Source organism: Chaetodon trifascialis, chromosome 22, assembly GCF_039877785.1.
Source record: "Chaetodon trifascialis isolate fChaTrf1 chromosome 22, fChaTrf1.hap1, whole genome shotgun sequence".
Taxonomy (NCBI): Eukaryota; Metazoa; Chordata; class Actinopteri; order Chaetodontiformes; family Chaetodontidae; genus Chaetodon; species Chaetodon trifascialis.
Genome location: NC_092077.1, coordinates 13597887 through 13618890, shown reverse-complemented (window position 1 = coordinate 13618890; position 21004 = coordinate 13597887). Strand labels below are relative to the sequence as shown.

Genomic DNA, 21004 nt, shown 5'->3' with positions numbered 1-21004 from the left:
GAGCAACTTATGTTCCACCAGGAAGAGGAGTGGAAAAACACTGACCACCGCCGTAGTGTATGGATATTTTTTTATGTAGAGTTAGGTGCTGTATAAACACGTAGTGATAGGTGATTGTTTTCAGGCGTGCCGTTACCGCAGCAGTGGGGGTGAACGGCCCACCGTGTTTAAAGAAAAAAACAAAAACAAAAAACAACGTGTCAGCCCGGTAACTAGAAGCCGCTTCTCCAATGAAATAAGCGGGTTGATGCGGGTTTTTTAATGCTAGTCGACCCGCTAACGATCGGCATATAGCTCCTTTCCTATTGACCAAAAAACCCGGGTCTGATCTCTAGCTGGCAGCTGCCACCATAGACATATACGTAGACGCCTCATTGACTGACGCTTCCTATTGGAACTGATATTCAGCGCGGCCGCCATCTTGGATGGGTCTCCCATGCGCCCCCAGTGCATTTATTTCTACGGCGGAAGGTGTATGTCCAACTACAATAATCATAACTTTTTACCCGATTTTCACACGTTTTGTTACAAATGGCAGAGATGTAGTTATGACACAGGACGCTGTCACACATTAAAAACACGTGCTTGATGCTGAAATACTTTGTTAAAGAGCAGAATACAGACATATGGTATGGCATATTAATAAATGTATAAATTAATGAATTTTATATTTTAATAAAGAAACAGTTTGATTGTTCATTTGAATTTATTTCTCTCTCTCACTCACTCACACACACAAAATCATGACCCTTCTGTACACACCAATAACACAAGAATTTCTTTATTTTTGTTTTTGTGCGCTGAGTATATTTAATGTAAAGTTAGGCATATGTGCGCACACACAAACCAGACATCTCACATAACCTGTTGACATGCGTATTAAACTTTGAGTAAGTTTTTTTACTCAGTTGTGTTGGAATAAAACTTCACCAAAACAAACTGTCGAAACGAGGAAGGTTTTTCCTTTTTAGCCAACTCATCATGTGTGTCGGCCCACAGTCCACTGCTGTTCAAACACACACACGTACACAAACACACACACCTTCTGGCCTGACATGTCTAAATTTAAACAACTGTTCACAGCTTTAGGATGACAAAGATTCCACAATAGCCTGAACTGAAACTGCTGATGTTTGTGATATACACTGATTTTAACATACATACAAAGCTCCCATATATAACTGCTCAGTACATTTTTTCCTTCTTTCTTTCTTTGGTCATTCCAGTGTCTTACACTACCCTGTTAAACTTGCAACTGGGGCTGGGAAGCTAAATAAAATAAAATAAATAAAATAGGGGCATAGTTGCTCTCTTTACGTTGACTTTGGTTGGCTCTGGTGCTAGCGGAGACCCACCCAATATGGCAGCGATGCTGGATTACGCTCCAGCACGTAATGAGGCGTCTACGTATATTATGTCTATGGCTGCCACCGCTGTGCGTTGCAATGGATACAAAATGTAACGGTACACACGTCACTCATGAGAAGCTCTTTTCTCGCTGTCTTGTCAGTGCTGTGCCATGTGGCTTCTGTTTTTACAATGTAATCACTTACCATTCAGATGAGTGACATGGCCAAGTGTGTCCACTTTATAATAAAGTCGTGTTTATTTCATGTTAGGATACATTCAAATCTGGAAGCTTTAAATTGTGAACTGTGCAATTTTTCAGAGATTTGTGGTGATGCACAGTATTTTGCACATCTAAAAATACACATATACAATAAGGAAACTGAACTTAGTGTGTTTTGTGCTGATAATGGTTGTATATGTTTTTCTTTCTTTCTTTCTTTCTTTCTTTCTTTCTTTCTTTCTTTCTTTCTTTCTTTCTTTCTTTTTTCTGTACAGGGTTACTTCACTTCAGTGTAGGCTGTGCTGTTTGGGGCAACTGCCCCTCAATGAGGTGGTCCTGCAAGTGTTTCTCCTCGCCGAACCAACGCACACTAATTGCCCATTATATGTCCACCTTGTTTTCATTTTCTGACTTATTTCTATTGCTCTGTTTGGAGGAACACTAATCCATGTGATGTTATAGAGAAATTGTCAAGAGAGTGGACATTTCAGTAATGTTTGAATGTTTTCATTTTTAACATTTTGAGCAAGTTTCTCAGATACATTTTTTTGTTTGTTTTTATGAATCTTTGCAATTTGGGGGGAGAGGAGGATGACAGCCAAGCTGTCCTCCATGACAGACAATGACTCCCACCCACTCCAACACACACTCACTGCGCTGAGGAGCTCCATCAGTGATAGGATGCTACATCCAAAGTGTGTGAAGGAGCGGTATCGCAGGTCATTCCTTCCTGCAGCTGTCAGACTACACAACAAGAACTGCTGAAAGTAATTTTTTGATAATTTATCTGTAAATCATCTTAAATTACCTGTGCAATAATCTGGGCAAAAACTGGTGCAATAATCTGTGCATTTATCTGTAAATCATTTGTAAATGATCTGTACAATAATCTGGGCAATAGCTGGTGCAATAATCTGTGCAATTCATCCTGTACCTAACAGTCCGCAAATACAATTTACAATTTGATAATGCTTATTTTTATAGAATGCTTATTTTTATGACACTCTTTTGTTTATACTTGCTGTTTTTTACCTAATTCTACCTTTTACTGGTGCTGCTGTACATTGGAATTTCCCCTTGCGGGACAAATAAAGGTATATTGAATTGAATTAAACTGAATTTACTGCAGCAACTCTGAACATTTACTCAGAAAGGATTCTGTTGAACTCGGAGAGTTATTGTTTTTCCCCAAAGGATGGGTGCGCTTCTTTTTATGTATTATTATTATTTATGTGTGGGACAGTGTAATTTCAGTTTGTGAGCAAAAGTGTGTTAGAGGGCTATTTTTTAATATGTCCCAAGGAAGGTCTTTTTTGATGTCTCGACATCCATTGACACTTACTTTGATGTAAGGCTGCTTGAAGTTGGACTTGTTGGGGGTTAAATAAAGGTCCTTATTGAATTGTCTGTTCAGCTATTTTTTCTTGGTTTAATATTTAGTTTGTCTAATTCTCATGGAGATTCTTTGTAGATATTATTTTGCTTAAAATTTGGAAATCTAGCAATTTCTGTAAACTCAAGTAACTTGGCAATAGAGCATGAGAAAAAATAATAATGTTGCCCTAACTTGATAAAATAAGTTCAACCAACATCTTTTTTAGTTCTCTTAATGTTTTCCAGTCCACATTACTTGATACAGAAAGTTGAGTCAACAAATCGCAAGTTGTATCAATTATGTATTCCATGTTGAGCCAACTTGATCCACAGTTGTAGGAACTTGATAAAATAAATTCAACCAACATCTCTTAAAGTTATCTCAAATAATATTTTTAAGTTCAACTTACTTGACACAGGAAGTTGAGTCAACAGACTGTATGTTGCATGACCTCATGTTTTGAAGTGTAAAAAACTTGACACTATAAGTTGACTCAAATTAACTCAGTCAAAGCAACAAGATGATTTGACATAGTTAAGTCGGGTCACCTAATCTTTTTTTTTTTTTTTTTTTTTTTTACAGTGCATGCTTCCCGTGAGATTATTTTCTCCGCATTTATCCCATCTTCGGTCTGTCGATCCTCCGCGGCAGACCAGGAGCGGTGGGCTGCCAGCTGCCAGCCGCCAGCCGCCAGCCGACGCCGGCGCCCGGGGACCAGTTCTCCTTCGGTGCTTCGGTTCTCCTTCCTTTGGTGATCTTCTTGCATGTTTTTAGTGGGAGTTATTTAAGGAGGAAACCTTAGGTTCATGCAAACTCCACACAGAAAGGCCCCCTTTTTTCCTCGAGCAGCAGGCACCGAAGGCGTGGTGGAGGACACGCCACCAGCGCCCACAGCGAGATTCCGGGGGCCTTCTAGCTGTGAGGCGACAAGTGTGACCACTTGTGCAACCGTGCTACCCTACAAATAAGTGTCTGACATTATTATGGAAAGAATCCATACAGAGATACTTCTTTGTTGATGAGTAAGATCTGTTTTGCTTAAGCAGAAACAGCTGTTGTCGCGCCACCAGACTCCATTCAAAAAAACAGTCATTTTAGCATTTTTTTTAAAAACTTCTTCAAATGCATCAAAAACAGAATAAAACTCGAAAAAAACCTTCTTGGATCACCTTTTTAATGTTTCGGCAACAATTACTAACTCTGGATTGGTTGAAATAAACTTTCAATTCGACGAATGGTTTAGAGGAGCGAGAGAGCTGGCTGACGTCAGAGAAGCAGCGGGGGAAACAGCACATTGAGTCGGAATGTTTAATATTTTGTGTGTTTACCTTTTGTCATGCTTCACTCATGTTTAGAACAATCCTGCAGAAAATGGGATTGACAAAAAATGATTGACAGGTGCTGATGTTTTTTTTTAATTTTTTTTTCTGTTTGATTACGTTCTGTGTTAGATTTAAATTGTTAATTAAAAATATTGTGTTCTAAATTAAAATCTTATAACCTCGTTACATTATCTATTCCATTTCTTATTTACAGTATAAGTAAACTTTTGAACTACTTTTCAGTGACAACACAATTATTTTATTTTTTCTGTGATATTTACAGATATAGGGCTGCACGGTGGGTGGTGGTGGCAGGTAGTGCGTGTGCCTCACAGCAAGAAGGTCGCAAGTTCGATTCCCAGGTCAGGCCTTTCTGTGTGAAGTTTGCATGTTCTTCCCATGCATGCGTGGGTTCTCTCTGGGCACTCCAGCTTCCTCCCACAGACCAAAAACATGCTCATTAGGTTAATTGGCGACTCCAAAATTGCCCCTAGGTGTGAGTGTGAGTGTGAATGGTGTGTGTATGTGCCCTGCGATTGGCTGGCGATCACCTGGGACCTGCAACACCACAACTGGAGGATGTCCCACTCGCCAGCCAGAAGAGACAGACCAAGGTCTCTATTGTGGCACCCCATCCGTGTCGCCTTTCCTGGTGGAGAAGCTCCAGCAGCACCGCCAGGGACTCTCTGCTCAGCCTAAAATCTCGTCTGGTGTCATGATCGTTGAAAAATAATAGCAGAACAGGAACACTGATGTTTATGCAGCAGTACATCACCCTTGCCTGGATGGAGAAAGGAGGGTAAGAACAGGAGGATTAAACAAGAGCAACTGAATTTTAGTTGATTCAACAACTCTAGTGAATGTTAAAGCTTAGACCAATAATGCTTCATTTCTCCATCTATTATTACGCTCCTCAATATGGTTCTGATGTTTAATAACACAACATTTTAATAGGCTATTGAATTAAGTCAGGGTTATTTACAGGGTTCGTACACATTTAACTATTCAATTCAAGGACTTTTCAGATCTTGAAAACATAGCATTAAAATTACAGCATACAGAAGTATCAAGACTCATGGTTAAATGACATATATGTCAGTCCATAGTTTATATGGCAAGCATTTGTCACTAAACGGTATTGTTTATTAACGGGTAATGTATGAACATTAATATGGGTTAAAATAGCCGGTTAATGTTACCTCCCGACGGCGCTCTCCCAGCCGGAGATAAACGAGCCGCCGGTGTCGCAAAAGCTCTGGTCCCATTGTCCAGGACCCCGGTCGTGTGTCTGTGCCTCGCTGCCTGCGTGTGTTACTGTCACAGTTGCCTAGAGACAGACATCACACACCGGCGCTGCTCACAACACCCGCGCCTTTTAAAAATGTCCACTACACCCGATACTCCACCACGTCCTCAACAACGAAATCGCTTGCAAAAGTACAGACGTGAGTGGGAAGAGGCACATCCTTGGCTGCACAGCGTCAGTGGAGATGATTACTATTAGACTATTGTGGTTTGATTGATTGTTTAGGATGTTGAGTTTTTAAAGTTGGATGAATGATTATTTATTTAATATACAGCAATATCAGCCAATATAAATGGCCATTTAAAGAACAATTCACACTAATGGATTAACATGTTGTGGCCCTGTTTTCTGTTGTATGTTTTTGGTTTTGCTCACACTGACACTCTCTCTCTCTCTCTCTCTCTCTCTCTCTCTCTCTCTCTCTCTCTCTCTCTCTCTCCGGTAGTGCGAGTGACGAGGGGCGAAGCGATCTCCAGGATCATCTGGCTTCATAAGCCACCCTCTCGCAAGTCCCCAGTGCCAGATTATCCTCTATGCTTCCTGCATGTGCTACGCAGCTAGAGATCATCCGCCTCTCGTCGCGAGCTAACCTCAGTGTATTTCTCTCTCGAGTTATTAGTTTATACTGATTGTCTTTTTGTTGCACTTTGTCCTGGCTTTTTCCCTATCAAAGGGGATTTTCAGTTTGGAGTTTTAGTTGGTACTTTGTGGTGAGTATTTCTGTATTTCTGTATTCAGTCGTTCTTTCGAACTGATTTTCTGTTGTCACTTTGTAAATAAATTATTTTTTGTTGAACTCTGCTCCTGGGTCCTGGTTTCCATTGTCTGACCGTAACATAACAGTTAATAAATAAATATTGTGAAGAGAAAACGTTTATTTTTAAAATATATAAATATATATACATTTCCAAAGAGCTGGAGGGAAATCTGAGATATAAGAAGCAAATGTCAGTTCCTGAAAGACTCCGAGACTAATTGGCTCAGATGCTGAAAAGAAATGACATGACCAAACTTGAAAATGGAATGGATCTGCTAAAATATGCTGAGTCATGTTATGTAATGCTTTGGGATTATGAATGTCAAATGACATCTTTAGCTGACTCTGTAACGACGATTAAGTCATCCTGCTGAATAGTTTTGTGCTTTGACCTCTTCAGCTTCATCGATTTTAGTAAATATATGCTTGAATCTGAATTTGATGTGACAACACATTTCAACAAGTTGGGACAGGAGAAACTGAAGACTGGGAAAGTTGTGGAATGCTCCAAAAACACCTGTTTGGAACACCCCACAGGTAAACAGGTTCATTGGTAACAGGTGAGAGTGTCATGGCTGGGTATGAAAGGGACGTCCTGGAAAGGCTCAGTCGTTCAAAAGCAAGGATGGAGCAAGGTTCAGCACTTTGTGAACACATGATTGTATGAAGGAGATTACTACATGGGATCTTTGTGCTACTGATGTCAGTAAACAGATCATTTGCGAATGATTGCTTTGTGTTTTTCCTTTTTTTGGAATCGGGGTTGAACATGTGGGTAGAATGAAATCAGTGTTGGTCTCTTGTATTTGACACTTCGGTGTGTCACGTACTATCACAGCTGTTTGTTTCTGCAGCCCATCTCCAGAAGCTGATGTCCGATAAGAAGTGCGCAGCAGAGAAGAAGGCTGAGATGGAGGAAGTCATCACTCAGGTCGGTGTGAGCAAAATAAGATTAAAATGCTTCTTTTTGAGTCACTATGAGCAAAGGCTGTTTTGGAATAATTCACTGCTCTCATTTTCCCTCTGATACAACCTTCAGTTGGACAACTACACCCAGCAGGAGCAGGAGCTGACTGATCTCTTCGGGAAATACAAGGTCAAGTTGCCCGCCACAGGAAATGACCTCACACCTCCCATCTCCTTCAGCCTGATGTTTCAGACGTCCATCGGACCCGGGCGGAATATGCCAGGGTAACATGAAGCCTAACGCCGTGGAGAATCTTTCACTTGATGTTTTCGTAATGAGTATCAGCGTCGACTGAGTGGTTTAACCTAAATTTGCAGCTATCTGAGGCCTGAAACAGCTCAGGGAATCTTCCTCAACTTCAAGCGTCTGTTGGAGTTTAACCAGGGAAAACTGCCCTTTGCTGCTGCTCAGATCGTTTCCTAGACTAAAAATGTTTGTAGAGCTTTCTGTGTAATCTATGTCAAAATGTTTATATTTTTGAGGAATACAGTGTTCAGTGATCATTACATAAATTCTTTTATTAGTGTGGTTTAACTGCTTGGATGACATCTGATCTATCTCATTAACTAGGCTAATTGATTGTGCAATAACTAAGTTGTGTGCATATGGCACTTTTTTATATATTTTCCTCATTGTATGTTAAATAGGAATACATGTAATTGCGGCTTTATGTAGGCACATGTCAATAACAACACAAACTGGTGTGACTAGAAATGAGGAGGCTGGCAAAATGGTGCTGCAGTGACAACCAGATGGTGGTTTGGTTTTGATGAATTAATAAATTCATTAATCATACGTAAGATTTCAGCCTTGAAACAACCTGGCATCCTAAAAAGAGCTATCTAACAATAAAAATAAATAACAGCAATAATTTAATGAGGCTAAGACTCGAAAAGACTGTAAAACATTGCTAGCTGCATTGTTGTTGATAACTGAAGTATATTACACATTATACAGTTTATATTCTAACATGAGGCTGTACTTGGACACAGTAGCACTAGCTAAATGCTAACATGTGCATGCTAACATGTTCACAGTGGCAATGCTAATGTGCTAATGTTTAGCAAGTGTGATGTTAATAGTATGCATAATGGTCAACATGTTAGTGTGCCAACACTCGCTACTTAGCACTTAACATAAGTCAAAGCTGATGGGGATATTTTTCTGAGATATATGGACATGCACCATATATCAAGTTTTTGACCAGATGATGGCACTAAATAAAAAGGGCTAATAAAAGTTATTACAAACCATCTTATGGCGCCAGACAAAAAACTAGGGGATCATCAAAATCAGGAGTAGGGCTGTCAATTAATATCCCAAATTCTAGTTTATATTCAAATTGTTGAAAAATCCATACATTCGAATGTGAAAATGAATACTGGATTGTGGGGGGAAAAAGCAGCATTGTTTTGATGCCTGCTGAAAGAACTTCATGATGGACAGGAGCCACAAAATCAGAGTTTCCATTGTGCTGTACGTTACTATTATTTATTTATTTATTTATTTATTTTTACCAAGAACCAAGTCCGCCATGTTTATGTCTACGTAGTAGTGTCAGTCTAAGTGTAAAAATATTAAACATTCCGACTCAATGTGCTGTTTCCCCCCGCTGCTTCTCTGACGTCAGCCAGCTCTCTCGCTCCTCTCAACCATTTGGTGAATTGAAAGTTTATTTCAACCAATCCAGAGTTAGTAATTGTTGCCGAAACACTAAAAAGGTGATCCAAGAAGGTTTTTGTCGAGTTTTATTTGGTTTTTGATGCATTTGAAGAAGTTTTTTAAAAAATGCTAAAATTACTGTTTTTTTGAATGGAGTCTGGTGGTTTTGGCGACAGCGCTACAACAGCTGATTCTGCTTAAGCAAAACAGATCTTACTCATCAACAAAGAAGTATCTCTGTAAGTATTCTTCCCATAATAATGTCAGACACTTATTTGTAGGGTAGCACGGTTGCACAAGTGGTCACACTTGTCGCCTCACCGCTAGAAGCCCCCCGGAATCTCGCTGTGGGCGCTGGTGGCGTGTCCTCCACCACGCCTTCGGTGCCTGCTGCTCGAGGAAAAAAGGGGGCCTTTCTGTGTGGAGTTTGCATGAACCTAAGGTTTCCTCCTTAAATAACTCCCACTAAAAACATGCAAGAAGATCACCAAAGGAAGGAGAACCGAAGCACCGAAGGAGAACTGGTCCGCGGGCGCCGGCGTCGGCTGGCGGCTGGCAGCTGGCAGCCCACCGCTCCTGGTCTGCCGCGGAGGATCGACAGACCGAGGATGGGATAAATGCGGAGAAAATAATTTCACGGGAAGCATGCACTGTAAAAAAAAAAAAAAAAAAAAAAAAAAAAGATTAGGTGACCCGACTTAACTATGTCAAGTCATCTTGTTGCTTTGACTGAGTTAATTTGAGTCAACTTATAGTGTCAAGTTTTTTACACTTCAAAACATGAATTCATGCAACATACAGTCTGTTTACTCAACTTCCTGTATCAAGTAAGTTGAACTTAAAAATATTTGTAGTACACCCAAAAATTAGGTGAACACTTTTGGTTTTATTTAATTTAGTAAGCTAAAAAAATGTAGCATTCTTGTGTATGGTTTAATATTATCCCTGATAAGTTAAATGACATTCACGTTATTTTTATTTTCATATATATTGTGAAAAACATACATGGAGCAGTCTCAGGTGGAACCTTTGTCACGAGAGCTGTTGCGCCCGGGGTGGTCTCAGGTGTGACCTTCCTCACACACCTCAGACGCAATCTAGACAAAGAACTGAGTGCTCTGTGCCTTCATTGCTGCTCACACCTTTCTGTATTTTGCAGGTCAGTAGCTGGTATAAGTTAACAATTTCAACTCTTTGAAGCCTTATGATACATTTGGAAGTGTTGTAAAGGAGTTGGGATATTCTTTTAAGTGTTTCTGTGAACTTTAAAAAACACTACATTGGACCGCTATTGTCTCCGGCGATATGCCGTTTCGCGGGCCTTTTGGGATATGTTTGCCCTCAGTGTTGTTTTGCAGACAAGCCGACAGTTTACTTATTTGCATTATATGGGTTCCCGCACACAAACATTGTTATACATGTCGTGGATGACAGAAAAAGGCAGTATTTGGTTAAGTAGTTTATTGAATAAGAGTGTGACAGAGTTAAAGCTAACGTTATGCTTGGATATTTCCTGAAAGTATTTTACAGTTAACATGGGTTATATTTCTCTGTGAGTATCTGTGTGGTAATTAAGTGCATATATACATATGTCCAAAATCATAGCAGATAAGAGTTTGCTTGTTTGAAGTACAGTGGAATATTACTGTTATTTTGCACTATATTGTTATAGTAGTTCTGTGCACTTATATATAAGTGATGGTGTGTAAATGTGAGAGTAAATGTGTCATGTGAAATGTTTGAGATATTTGATTTATGGATGTTTATGGCACTTACCTGAAACCAGTTATTGCAGAGACTGAAACAGAGACTGATATTCAAAGAAAAAAAAGGAATGTTGCAATGTTTATTATGTGTGAATCTTGAATTTGAATACAGACGCAATCTGGACAAAGAACTGAGTGCTCTGTGCCTTCATTGCTGCTCACTCCTTTCTGTATTTTACAGAATTTTACTTTGTTACTGTGGTTCCACATCCTGGGACCCGTAACATATTATTTGAGATAACTTTGAGATGTTTGTTGAATTTATTTTTATCAAGTTCCTACAACTGTGGATCAAGTTGGCTCAACATGGAATACATAATTGATACAACTTGCGATTTGTTGACTCAACTTTCTGTATCAATATCAACTAAATATTAACCCAAGAAAAAATAGCTGAACAGACAATTCAATAAGGACCTTTATTTAACCCCCAACAAGTCCAACTTCAAGCAGCCTTGCTTCAAAATAAGTGTCAATGGATGTCAAGACATCAAAAAAGACCTTCCTTGGGACATATTAAAAAATAGCCCTCTAACACACTTTTGCTCACAAACTGAAATTACACTGTCCCACACATAAATAATAATAATACATAAAAAGAAGCGCACCCATCCTTTGGGGAAAAACAATAACTCTCCAAGTTCAACAGAGTCCTTTCTGAGTGAATGTTCAGAGTTGCTGCAGTAAATTCAGTTTAATTCAATTCAATATACCTTTATTTGTCCCGCAAGGGGAAATTCCAATGTACAGCAGCACCAGTAAAAGGTAGAATTAGGTAAAAAACAGCAAGTATAAACAAAAGAGTGTCATAAAAATAAGCATTCTATAAAAATAAGCATTATCAAATTATAAATTGTATTTGCGGACTGTTAGGTACAGGATGAATTGCACAGATTATTGCACCAGTTTTTGCCCAGATTATTGCACAGGTAATTTACAGATAAATTATCAAAAAATTACTTTCAGCAGTTCTTGTTGTGTAGTCTGACAGCTGCAGGAAGGAATGACCTGCGATACCGCTCCTTCACACACTTTGGATGTAGCATCCTATCACTGATGGAGCTCCTCAGTGCAGTGAGTGTGTGTTGGAGTGGGTGGGAGTCATTGTCTGTCATGGAGGACAGCTTGGCTGTCATCCTCCTCTTCCCCCAAATTGCAAAGATTCATAAAAACAAACAAAAAAATGTATCTGAGAAACTTGCTCAAAATGTTAAAAATGAAAACATTCAAACATTACTGAAATGTCCACTCTCTTGACAATTTCTCTATAACATCACATGGATTAGTGTTCCTCCAAACAGAGCAATAGAAATAAGTCAGAAAATGAAAACAAGGTGGACATATAATGGGCAATTAGTGTGCGTTGGTTCGGCGAGGAGAAACACTTGCAGGACCACCTCATTAAGGGGCAGTTGCCCCAAACAGCACAGCCTACACTGAAGTGAAGTAACCCTGTACAGAAAAAAGAAAGAAAGAAAGAAAGAAAGAAAGAAAGAAAGAAAGAAAGAAAGAAAGAAATACAACCATTATCAGCACAAAACACACTAAGTTCAGTTTCCTTATTGTGTATGTGTATTTTTAGATGTGCAAAATACTGTGCATCGCCACAAATCTCTGAAAAATTGCACAGTTCACAATTTAAAGCTTCCAGATTTGAATGTATCCTAACATGAAATAAACACGACTTTATTATAAAGTGGACACACTTGGCCATGTCACTCATCTGAATGGTAAGTGATTACATTGTAAAAACAGAAGCCACATGGCACAGCACTGACAAGACAGCGAGAAAAGAGCTTCTCATGAGTGATGTGTGTACCGTTACATTTTGTATCCATGGCAACGCACAGCGGTGGCAGCCATAGACATAATATACGTAGACGCCTCATTACGTGCTGGAGCGTAATCCAGCATCACTGCCATATTGGGTGGGTCTCCGCTAGCACCAGAGCCAACCGAAGTCAACGTAAAGAGAGCAACTATGCCCCTATTTTATTTATTTTATTTTATTTAGCTTCCCAGCCCCAGTTGCAAGCTTAACAGGGTAGTGTAAGACACTGGAATGACCTGGAATTTTAAAGCTTACTTTTCCAGGCCTTAAAAAAAACAAAAACAAAAACTGAGCAGGTATGTATGTATGTATGTATGTATGTATGTATGTATGTATGTAAATGTGTTAAAATCAGTGTATATCACAAACAGCAGTTTCAGTTCAGGCTATTGTGGAATCTTTGTCATCCTAAAGCTGTGAACAGTTGTTTAAATTTAGACACGTCAGGCCAGAAGGTGTGTGTGTTTGTGTACGTGTGTGTGTTTGAACAGCAGTGGACTGTGGGCCGACACACATGATGAGTTGGCTAAAAAGGAAAAACCTTCCTCGTTTCGACAGTTTGTTTTGGTGAAGTTTTATTCCAACACAACTGAGTAAAAAAACTTACTCAAAGTTTAATACGCATGTCAACAGGTTATGCGAGATGTCTGGTTTGTGTGTGTGTGTTGTGTGTGCGCGCACGCGTACATGTGCCTGTGCCTAACTTTACATTAAAACTACTCAGCGTGCAAAAGTAAAAATGAAGAAATTCTTGTGTTATTGGTGTGTACTGAAGAGTCATGATTTTGTGTGTGTGTGTGTGTGTGTGTGAGAGAGAGAGAGAGAGAGAGAAAGAGAGAGAGAGAGTGAAAAAATTCAAATGAACAATCAAAATGTTTCTTTATTAAAATATAAAATTAATTAATTTATACATTTATTTATATGCCATACCATATGTCTGTATTCTGCTCTTTAACAAAGTATTTCAGCATCAAGCACGTGTTTTTAATGTGTGACAGCGTCCTGTGTCATAACTACATCTCTGCCATTTGTAACAAAACGTGTGAAAATCGGGTAAAAAGTTATGATTATTGTAGTTGGACATACACCTTCCTCCGTAGAAATAAATGCACTGGGGGCGCATGGGAGACCCATCCAAGATGGCGGCCGCGCTGAACGTCAGTTTCAATAGGAAGCGTCAGTCAATGGGTGCTTTTTTTTTTAAAAAAAAACATTATTTAACAAGAGCAATGACAAACTCAGATGTATACATAAGTACATCAAATTGAGAGAACAATCACACCTCCAATAAAATTGAGATTGCATAGAGGGAAAGGAAATAAATAAATAAAAAATGAATGAGGGAAAAATAAATAAATGAATGAATGAAAAATGAGTACTTAAATAATAAGGAAGGAAAATCATATTGACAAGTACAAGGGGTTCAGGATAAATTGACAGTTGTAATCAGAGTATACAATTTGACTGCAAGGGGAGTATTGATGTGTTTTAGACACGTTGAAATAAGGAGATTTCATTTTTAAGAGCAGTCCATGAAGGGGGGGATTTAGCGTAGCGACACTTGTGAATATAGTATTTTGTAAGAATGATCAAATTATTCACTAAAAATTCATTTTTTTTATTCTTAAGAATTACACCAACTTGAATGTTTTGAAAAGACCAGAAATCTATGTTGATGGAGCTGGACGATATTAAATCATGGAGAGACTTCCATATATCTTGAATGATCTCACATCCAAAAAACAGGTGCTCTATCGTTTCTACATTCGTTTTGCAAATATATCAGTTATCTACAACTCATTTAAATCTTTTGTTAATGAATTCATTGGAGGGATAAATGTTGTAGATGGTCTTAAAATGTATTTCTTTACATTTGGGAGGAACTGGGAATTTTAGATGTTTTGTACGAATAGCTGATATTTTTGATTTATCATAATCTTTGAGAGTAAGTGTGCTTTTGGCTATACTTGGATAGAAAGTATTAACTAAGTACTGCCTTAAAAATGTATTATTACATTTGTCATTAACAAGGTCCATATCCTCTATTTTAATTTTGTGTAGATTGGGAGTTGGTATGTTTAACATGTTCTTTATTGAATGAAGGAGGACTTTTGGGATATTTTGTGTGACTTTCTTGTAGATCTCAATGGAGCAATTAGTGTTATATTTTGCATTAAAATCATCCAATACAAGTACTTCTCCAGTCCCATCCATTAGATGTGTAATTGACCAAATTTGTTTTACCATCCAGTCTTCCATGAACATCGACCTCCTCCAGCTCAGTATTGCTCTGTTGTTCCACAGTGGGACATTATGAGGGCTAAAGTTATGTTTGAACATCATTTTCCATTGCAGTAAAACCTGCTGGTCGTCAGTCAGTGAGGCGTCTACGTATATTATGTCTGTTGTGGCAGCTTCCAGCTGAAAATCAGACCCGGGTTTTTTTGGTCAATAGGAAAGGAGCTATATGCCGATCTCTAGCGGGTCGACTAGCATTAAAAAACCCGCATCGACCCGCTTATTTCATTGGGGAAGCGGCTCATAGTTACCGGACTGACACGTTTCTTTCTTTCTTTCTTTCTTTTTTTTTTTTTTAATTTAAACTCGGTTTCACCCGCTTTCAAACGGCATAGGGCGTGTTGGTTGAAATGCCCACCTTGACGTATTTTCTGAAGTTAACTGAATGGATTATCATGGGTTTTTAATGAGTTTCCGCGCTTTTTTCAAGTTGAAGTTGTTTGAACTCTTCTTACTTTGTTGTAATGGGCAGAGTTCTCTCAGTTTGACAGCAATAGTCCTTCTGACTCAAAGCCCAAATCCCTTTTAACAGTGTAGTTCCACTGTGTCCCGCTCTGAGCTCACGCAGAAACCTGAAATTTGACCTAAAAGTGTTCCTCGATACCGGTCGATGAATCTACTTTCACACATGTACACGGACAGTCAATCTGGTTGTATGAGAACGTGCAGGATAGCAGACCTCCACCTGCCCAGCAAGATCACAGGACTCTGCCGTTCACCTCAGGCGCACGAGGACATCGTTTGCATGAAACTGTGGCCAGGTAAGACTCATTATGGAAAAAGTACACATTTGAATAACATGCCTAAAACTCAGTGATAGTTTATGATCTTTTTGTAAAATCTACGGAGAAATATAACTGTTTTTGACAGTGTGGCAGTCGCTTTCGTCCGAAGTGAGGACTCAAATGGGACGCTGCGGGGCTCGCCGAACCCCAGTCAAAAATCCACAAATTTAAAGTTATCTCGCTTTTTCTCCAAAATCTGCGTCGGTCCGCGTGTTTCGATCTGGGAAAGTAATCAATAGGCTCTGCTGAGTAATTCGGCTTAAAGAATTGACCATGAGAAGGTTTTTAAAGTGTTTTTTCAGTGCTTCATCAATTGCTTATTAGATCAGGTGAATTGAACTGCGTTCGTCTATGGCTCATCGAAGCTATGGCTTGTTGGGAGCTTCCTGACATTAACGGATCATTAATGTCGCGTCTTAGCTGACATATTTCTGTTCTATATTTGTTTTATTTTGCATGGGGCAGCAATCTCTCCACATGATTGGCTGTTCAAGGTCAATTATAGGTAGGGTTGCCACCCGTCCCGTAAAATACGGACACACACAACAGAACAGACAATTCAATAAGGACCTTTATTCAAACCAACAAGTCCAACTTCAAGCAGCCTTGCTTCAAAATAAGTGTCAATGGATGTCGAGACATCAAAAAAGACCTTCCCTGGGACATGTTAAAAAAAAAAAAATAGCCCTTACACCCTCTAACACACTTTTGCTTGGGACTGCTCACACTGAAATTACACTGTCCCACACATAAATAATAATAATAATACTATAATACTTAAAAAGAAGAGCCTTCCTTTGGGGAAAAACGATAACTCTCCGAGTTCAACAGAGTCCTTTCTGAGTGAATGTTCAGAGTTGCTGCAGTAAATTGCAAAGATTCATAAAAACAAACAAAAAAACGTATCTGAGAAACTTGCTCAAAATGTTGAAAATGAAAACATTCAAACATTACTGAAATGTCCACTCTCTTGACAATTTCTCTATAACATCACATGGATTAGTGTTCCTCCAAACAGAGCAATAGAAAAAAGTCAGAAAATGAAAACAAGGTGGACATATAATGGGCAATTAGTGTGCGTTGGTTCGGCGAGGAGAAACACTTGCAGGACCACCTCATTGAGGGGCAGTTGCCCCAAACAGCACAGCCTACACTGAAGTGAAGTAACCCTGTACAGAAAAAAGAAAGAAAGAAAGAAAGAAAGAAAGAAAGAAAGAAAGAAAGAAAGAAAGAAAGAAAGAAAGAAAGAAAGAAAGACAACCATTATCAGCACAAAACACACTAAGTTCAGTTTCCTTATTGTGTATGTGTATTTTTAGATGTGTAAAATACTGTGCATCACCACAAATCTCTGAAAAATCGCACAGTTCACAATTTAAAGCTTCCAGATTTGAATGTATCCTAACATGAAATAAACACGACTTTATTATAAAGTGGACACACTTGGCCATGTCACTCATCTGAATGGTAAGTGATTACATTGTAAAAACAGAAGCCACATGGCACAGCACTGACAAGACAGCGAGAAAAGAGCTTCTCATGAGTGACGTGTGTACCGTTACATTTTGTATCCATGGCAACGCACAGCAGTGGCAGCCATAGACATAATATACGTAGACGCCTCATTACGTGCTGGAGCGTAATCCAGCATCACCGCCATATTGGGTGGGTCTCCGCTAACACCAGAGCCAACCAAAGTCAACGTAAAGAGCGCAACAATGCCCCTATTTTATTTATTTATTTTATTTTATTTAGCTTCCCAGCCCCAGTTACAAGCTTAACAGGGTAGCGTAAGACGCTGGAATGACCTGGAATTTTAAAGCTTACTTTTCCAGGCCTTAAAAAAACAATAACAACTGAGCAGGTATATATGGGAGCTTTGTATGTATGTATGTATGTATGTATGTATGTATGTATGTATGTATGTATGTATGTATGTATGTATGTATGTATGTATGTATGTATGTATGTATGTATATGTGTTAAAATCAGAGTATATCACAAACATCAGCAGTTTCAGTTCAGGCTATTGTGGAATCTTTGTCATCCTAAAGCTGTGAACAGTTGTTTGAATTTAGACACGTCAGGCCAGAAGGTGTGTGTGTTTGTGTATGTGTGTGTGTTTGAAAGCAGCAGTGGACTGTGGGCCGACACACATGATGAGTTGACCAAAAAGAAAAAAACCCTCCTCATTTCGACAGTTTGTTTTGGTGAAGTTTTATTCCAACACAACTGAGTAAAAAAACTTACTCAAAGTTTAATAACTGGGGGGTTCCCTCAATCAAATCAACGTAATATCCCTGTGGGATGTGGAGTTTTTGTTGTTTTGTTTCCTAATTTGCATCCCAATGCCATTATTTGGCATTTGATTATAGTAGTGTATTATATTTCCACAAGATGACTGATGTGGATGGATTGTGGGCGTAATATAGTATCATGTTCTTGAGTTACTCAATAAAGAAAAGAGACCACGTAGAAGATACTATGTAGTAACTGTAATTGTTGTGTATGATGTTTCAGCACAGGGGGAAATTAGTGTTGCTTTGTTGCGTTTCACAAAATTAAATTAAATGCATAATAACATCACAACAGTTTTTCTTTATAAATCAAAAGGCTTACTTGGTCTTGCTCCAAATCAAACATGTCACCACTGACGCACTTACAGAGCTTTACTGATTTATCTTCTGTTGAAAAATAGTCAACAGCAAACTACCCTTTTAGTGAATAAAGTTGAAAAACACTCTGCCCTATTAGTTATTCTTCTGGATGAGTGCAAGATAAATGTCAGAAATACCATTTGAAAAGGTCAGTGCTCTGTACAAATATATTTTATTGTATAAAAGCCCTCTCACTCCATTTGTACAGAAGAGGACTGTAAACATCCATATCTGTCTCTCTTTTTAGTGTTCAGTTTAGAATGTGGGTCACAGCATTCGATAATAAAATTGCAGGATTATGGGACGGAAAAGGCCATAACCAGCCAGTAAATAAAAAGATGTTTTCCCTTTACAAATATTGTTTTTAAGTCTTATGTTGTTAAGATTCGGGATTTACTGATTGCTGATTTGATGATGATCTGATGATACATATAACCCTTTGTTATGATGAGGATGCCATTCCTAAATGTTTCGTTGCAATATTATTTAAAATGGTTGAATTCCAAAACAGACAACATATAATAAATAAAAGCGACAACATAACACAGAAATGAAAATAAATTCAATTTATATGACTATGCAGATGGGATTGGGGATGTGTGATGAAGGGTTGACATGTGAGCCAGTTATGTGACTGGTTGTCTGAAGTAAATAATTAGGCATTGTATGTCCCATTCCGCACCAATAGGTGGCAGCACCACCGTGCAGTCATACCGGTAGTTTCGGAAAGCAAAGGATTATGGGTGTTTTCTCTCATATAAGCCTACGTTCACCGCGCGTTGTAACGTACTTTTCATCGGACGCAGCCGTTGGGGAGATGCGTTGTTTGAGCTCCAAATATTTTTAAAGTAATTGTTGTAATTTGTACGATTTAAAGATACTAGTTTTTGGGTTTTTTTTGTTTTTTTCAGAAAAGGCTATCCCTGCCACTTTTTACTTTTTTAAAACCCTGAAGAAAGCATCGTTTACTTGTTCTTAAGCGAGAAGAAACGAAAACCGCAGAGTCACTCATACGGAGTCGGCATTTTCTTTTTAGTTGTTTTTGGTCGGATATGTGTTTAGAAACAATGGGCACCAGCTCGAAATGCATACAAAACGAATACTCGAGGAAAACCACGAAGACTGGGTCGAAGTTTCGGTGGAGAGTGCTCCATGTCTCCACAGAGGACGAGGCCCTCCAACAGTGTCGAGCACTCGCGATGAGGACGACCATTCGAAAATACATCCGCCGGGAACAGAGGCGGCCACGGCCGGCTAAATTCACGAGAGACATGATCAAGAAAGAGAGAAGGGTCTGCGAGTTCGACGAACGTCCCACTGCGGCCTGTATTCACCGACACGAACCAGGGGCAATGGCGCCGGAAAACACCACGCAGTACCTGATGGGTAATGTGTACGAAGACATGCAGCTCGACAATTTCCAGACAGTGGCGGTTTCACATGAAACATCTGCGTATCTGTGTGCGGAACCTCTTTCACCCAGCAGTGTGTACGCTGCCCTCGACTCTGGTTACGAGAACTGCCTTGCCTTTCAGCAGAGGGACTTTGAGGAAGTGTTTGGCTTGTAGCCGGAATAAACTGGTCTACGTGGCCTACGTGACACTGGTTTGGCGTCCTTTCTGGCAGTGACTTTCTGTAAAGGACAGATACAAAGGTGTGACATTACATTGTAAATGTCTGGTATGAGTATGGTGCATTTTGTGCTATGTTATGTTAACCATGTTATATTGTGTGATTTCCATATCGCATGGTTCATGGTTGGGCTTCATTTGTCTCACAGCGGCGCACTGGATGGTGCCCGCCCAGAGGCCAGCGCTCGTGAGCCCTACGTGGCGCCGCCCAGAGGAACGCATCAAACGCACCTCGGCCCTGGCCTGGCCACGGATTGTGAAACCCAGGTAAACCCGGGCAGGTATTGTGTTGGTACTGCATTGTCGTTGATGGCAATAGTAGTAAATTGTGATGCGATGTTGGGCCCATCAACAGTCACTGTTGTCTGAGCGTTTTCCAGGTCACCCCTGCCAGGACAAAAGGCTCTGCTGTGAGAGGAGCAGGAGACAAGGAGGTCAGTCTTCACGTGACTGACACAGGTGACATTCATTGCCCATTGCTCAACCTTGACGTTCAAATAAGTGCACTGTGATCCAGGTGAAATATTCCTACCAAATTCTATTTATAAACTGTAAGATTATAAAGTGAGTGTGGAGTTGGTGGGTAATCTTGTTCAATAAAAATGCTCTGTGTATCCAACATTATTGACCCTTTGTGTTATTTGTGTGACTTGTTATCAGTGTTTATATCTGTTACATTCAATATCAATGGAACAACAACTTGATCTTATGTGCAGTGTGAACTCGCGTCTGTCCGATCACACCCCAGCTAAGACATTTTGTCACAACATTGTTCACATTTCTCTTCTAGGTGCAGTTTATCAACCAGCCAATGAACTTGTTTGAGGGATTTCTAGCCCATGTGACATGGGATTCTTCTGTCTTTAGACCGTTCATCCCCAAGAAGCAAATATGGGGATACAAACATGTCAGCATGTTTTCTCAGTTACATTTCTTAGTGTCCTGACTAACAGATGGGGACATCACATTATTGAGGGCAGAGGTCTGTATGTACCATTACCATTCTACATTCCTAACAAACTGCTGGTGACCAATTTTCCAAAAGACTCATTTACTGCAGTAATAATCAAAAGATAA

At 39.4% G+C, this 21004-nt stretch overlaps 1 protein-coding gene and 1 long non-coding RNA gene across 2 annotated transcripts; both read left to right on the top strand.

Annotated features, from left to right (window-relative positions):
- Positions 1-4813: 4813 nt before the first annotated feature.
- Positions 4814-7720, top strand: LOC139350943 (glycine--tRNA ligase-like). Its single transcript, XM_070992619.1, has 4 exons — positions 4814-5066; positions 6019-7261; positions 7370-7521; positions 7615-7720. The coding sequence occupies exons 2-4, from the start codon at positions 7202-7204 to the stop codon at positions 7718-7720; spliced, it is 318 nt and encodes a 105-aa protein (XP_070848720.1). The 5' UTR covers positions 4814-5066; positions 6019-7201.
- Positions 7721-19079: 11359 nt separating this feature from the next.
- On the top strand, positions 19080-20551 carry LOC139350623 (uncharacterized). The gene is made up of 2 exons (XR_011603532.1): positions 19080-19950; positions 20077-20551. It is a non-coding gene; the product is annotated as an uncharacterized lncRNA (long non-coding RNA).
- The last annotated feature ends 453 nt before the right edge of the window (positions 20552-21004 follow it).

Coding starts and splice junctions, on each gene's coding strand:
- LOC139350943 (XM_070992619.1), top strand. CDS start 7,202: ATGTCCGATAAGAAGTGCGCAGCAGAGAAGAAGGCTGAGATGGAGGAA. Junction 7,262..7,369: donor TGGAGGAAGTCATCACTCAG/GTCGGTGTGAGC, acceptor TACAACCTTCAG/TTGGACAACTACACCCAGCA. Junction 7,522..7,614: donor CCCGGGCGGAATATGCCAGG/GTAACATGAAGC, acceptor CTAAATTTGCAG/CTATCTGAGGCCTGAAACAG.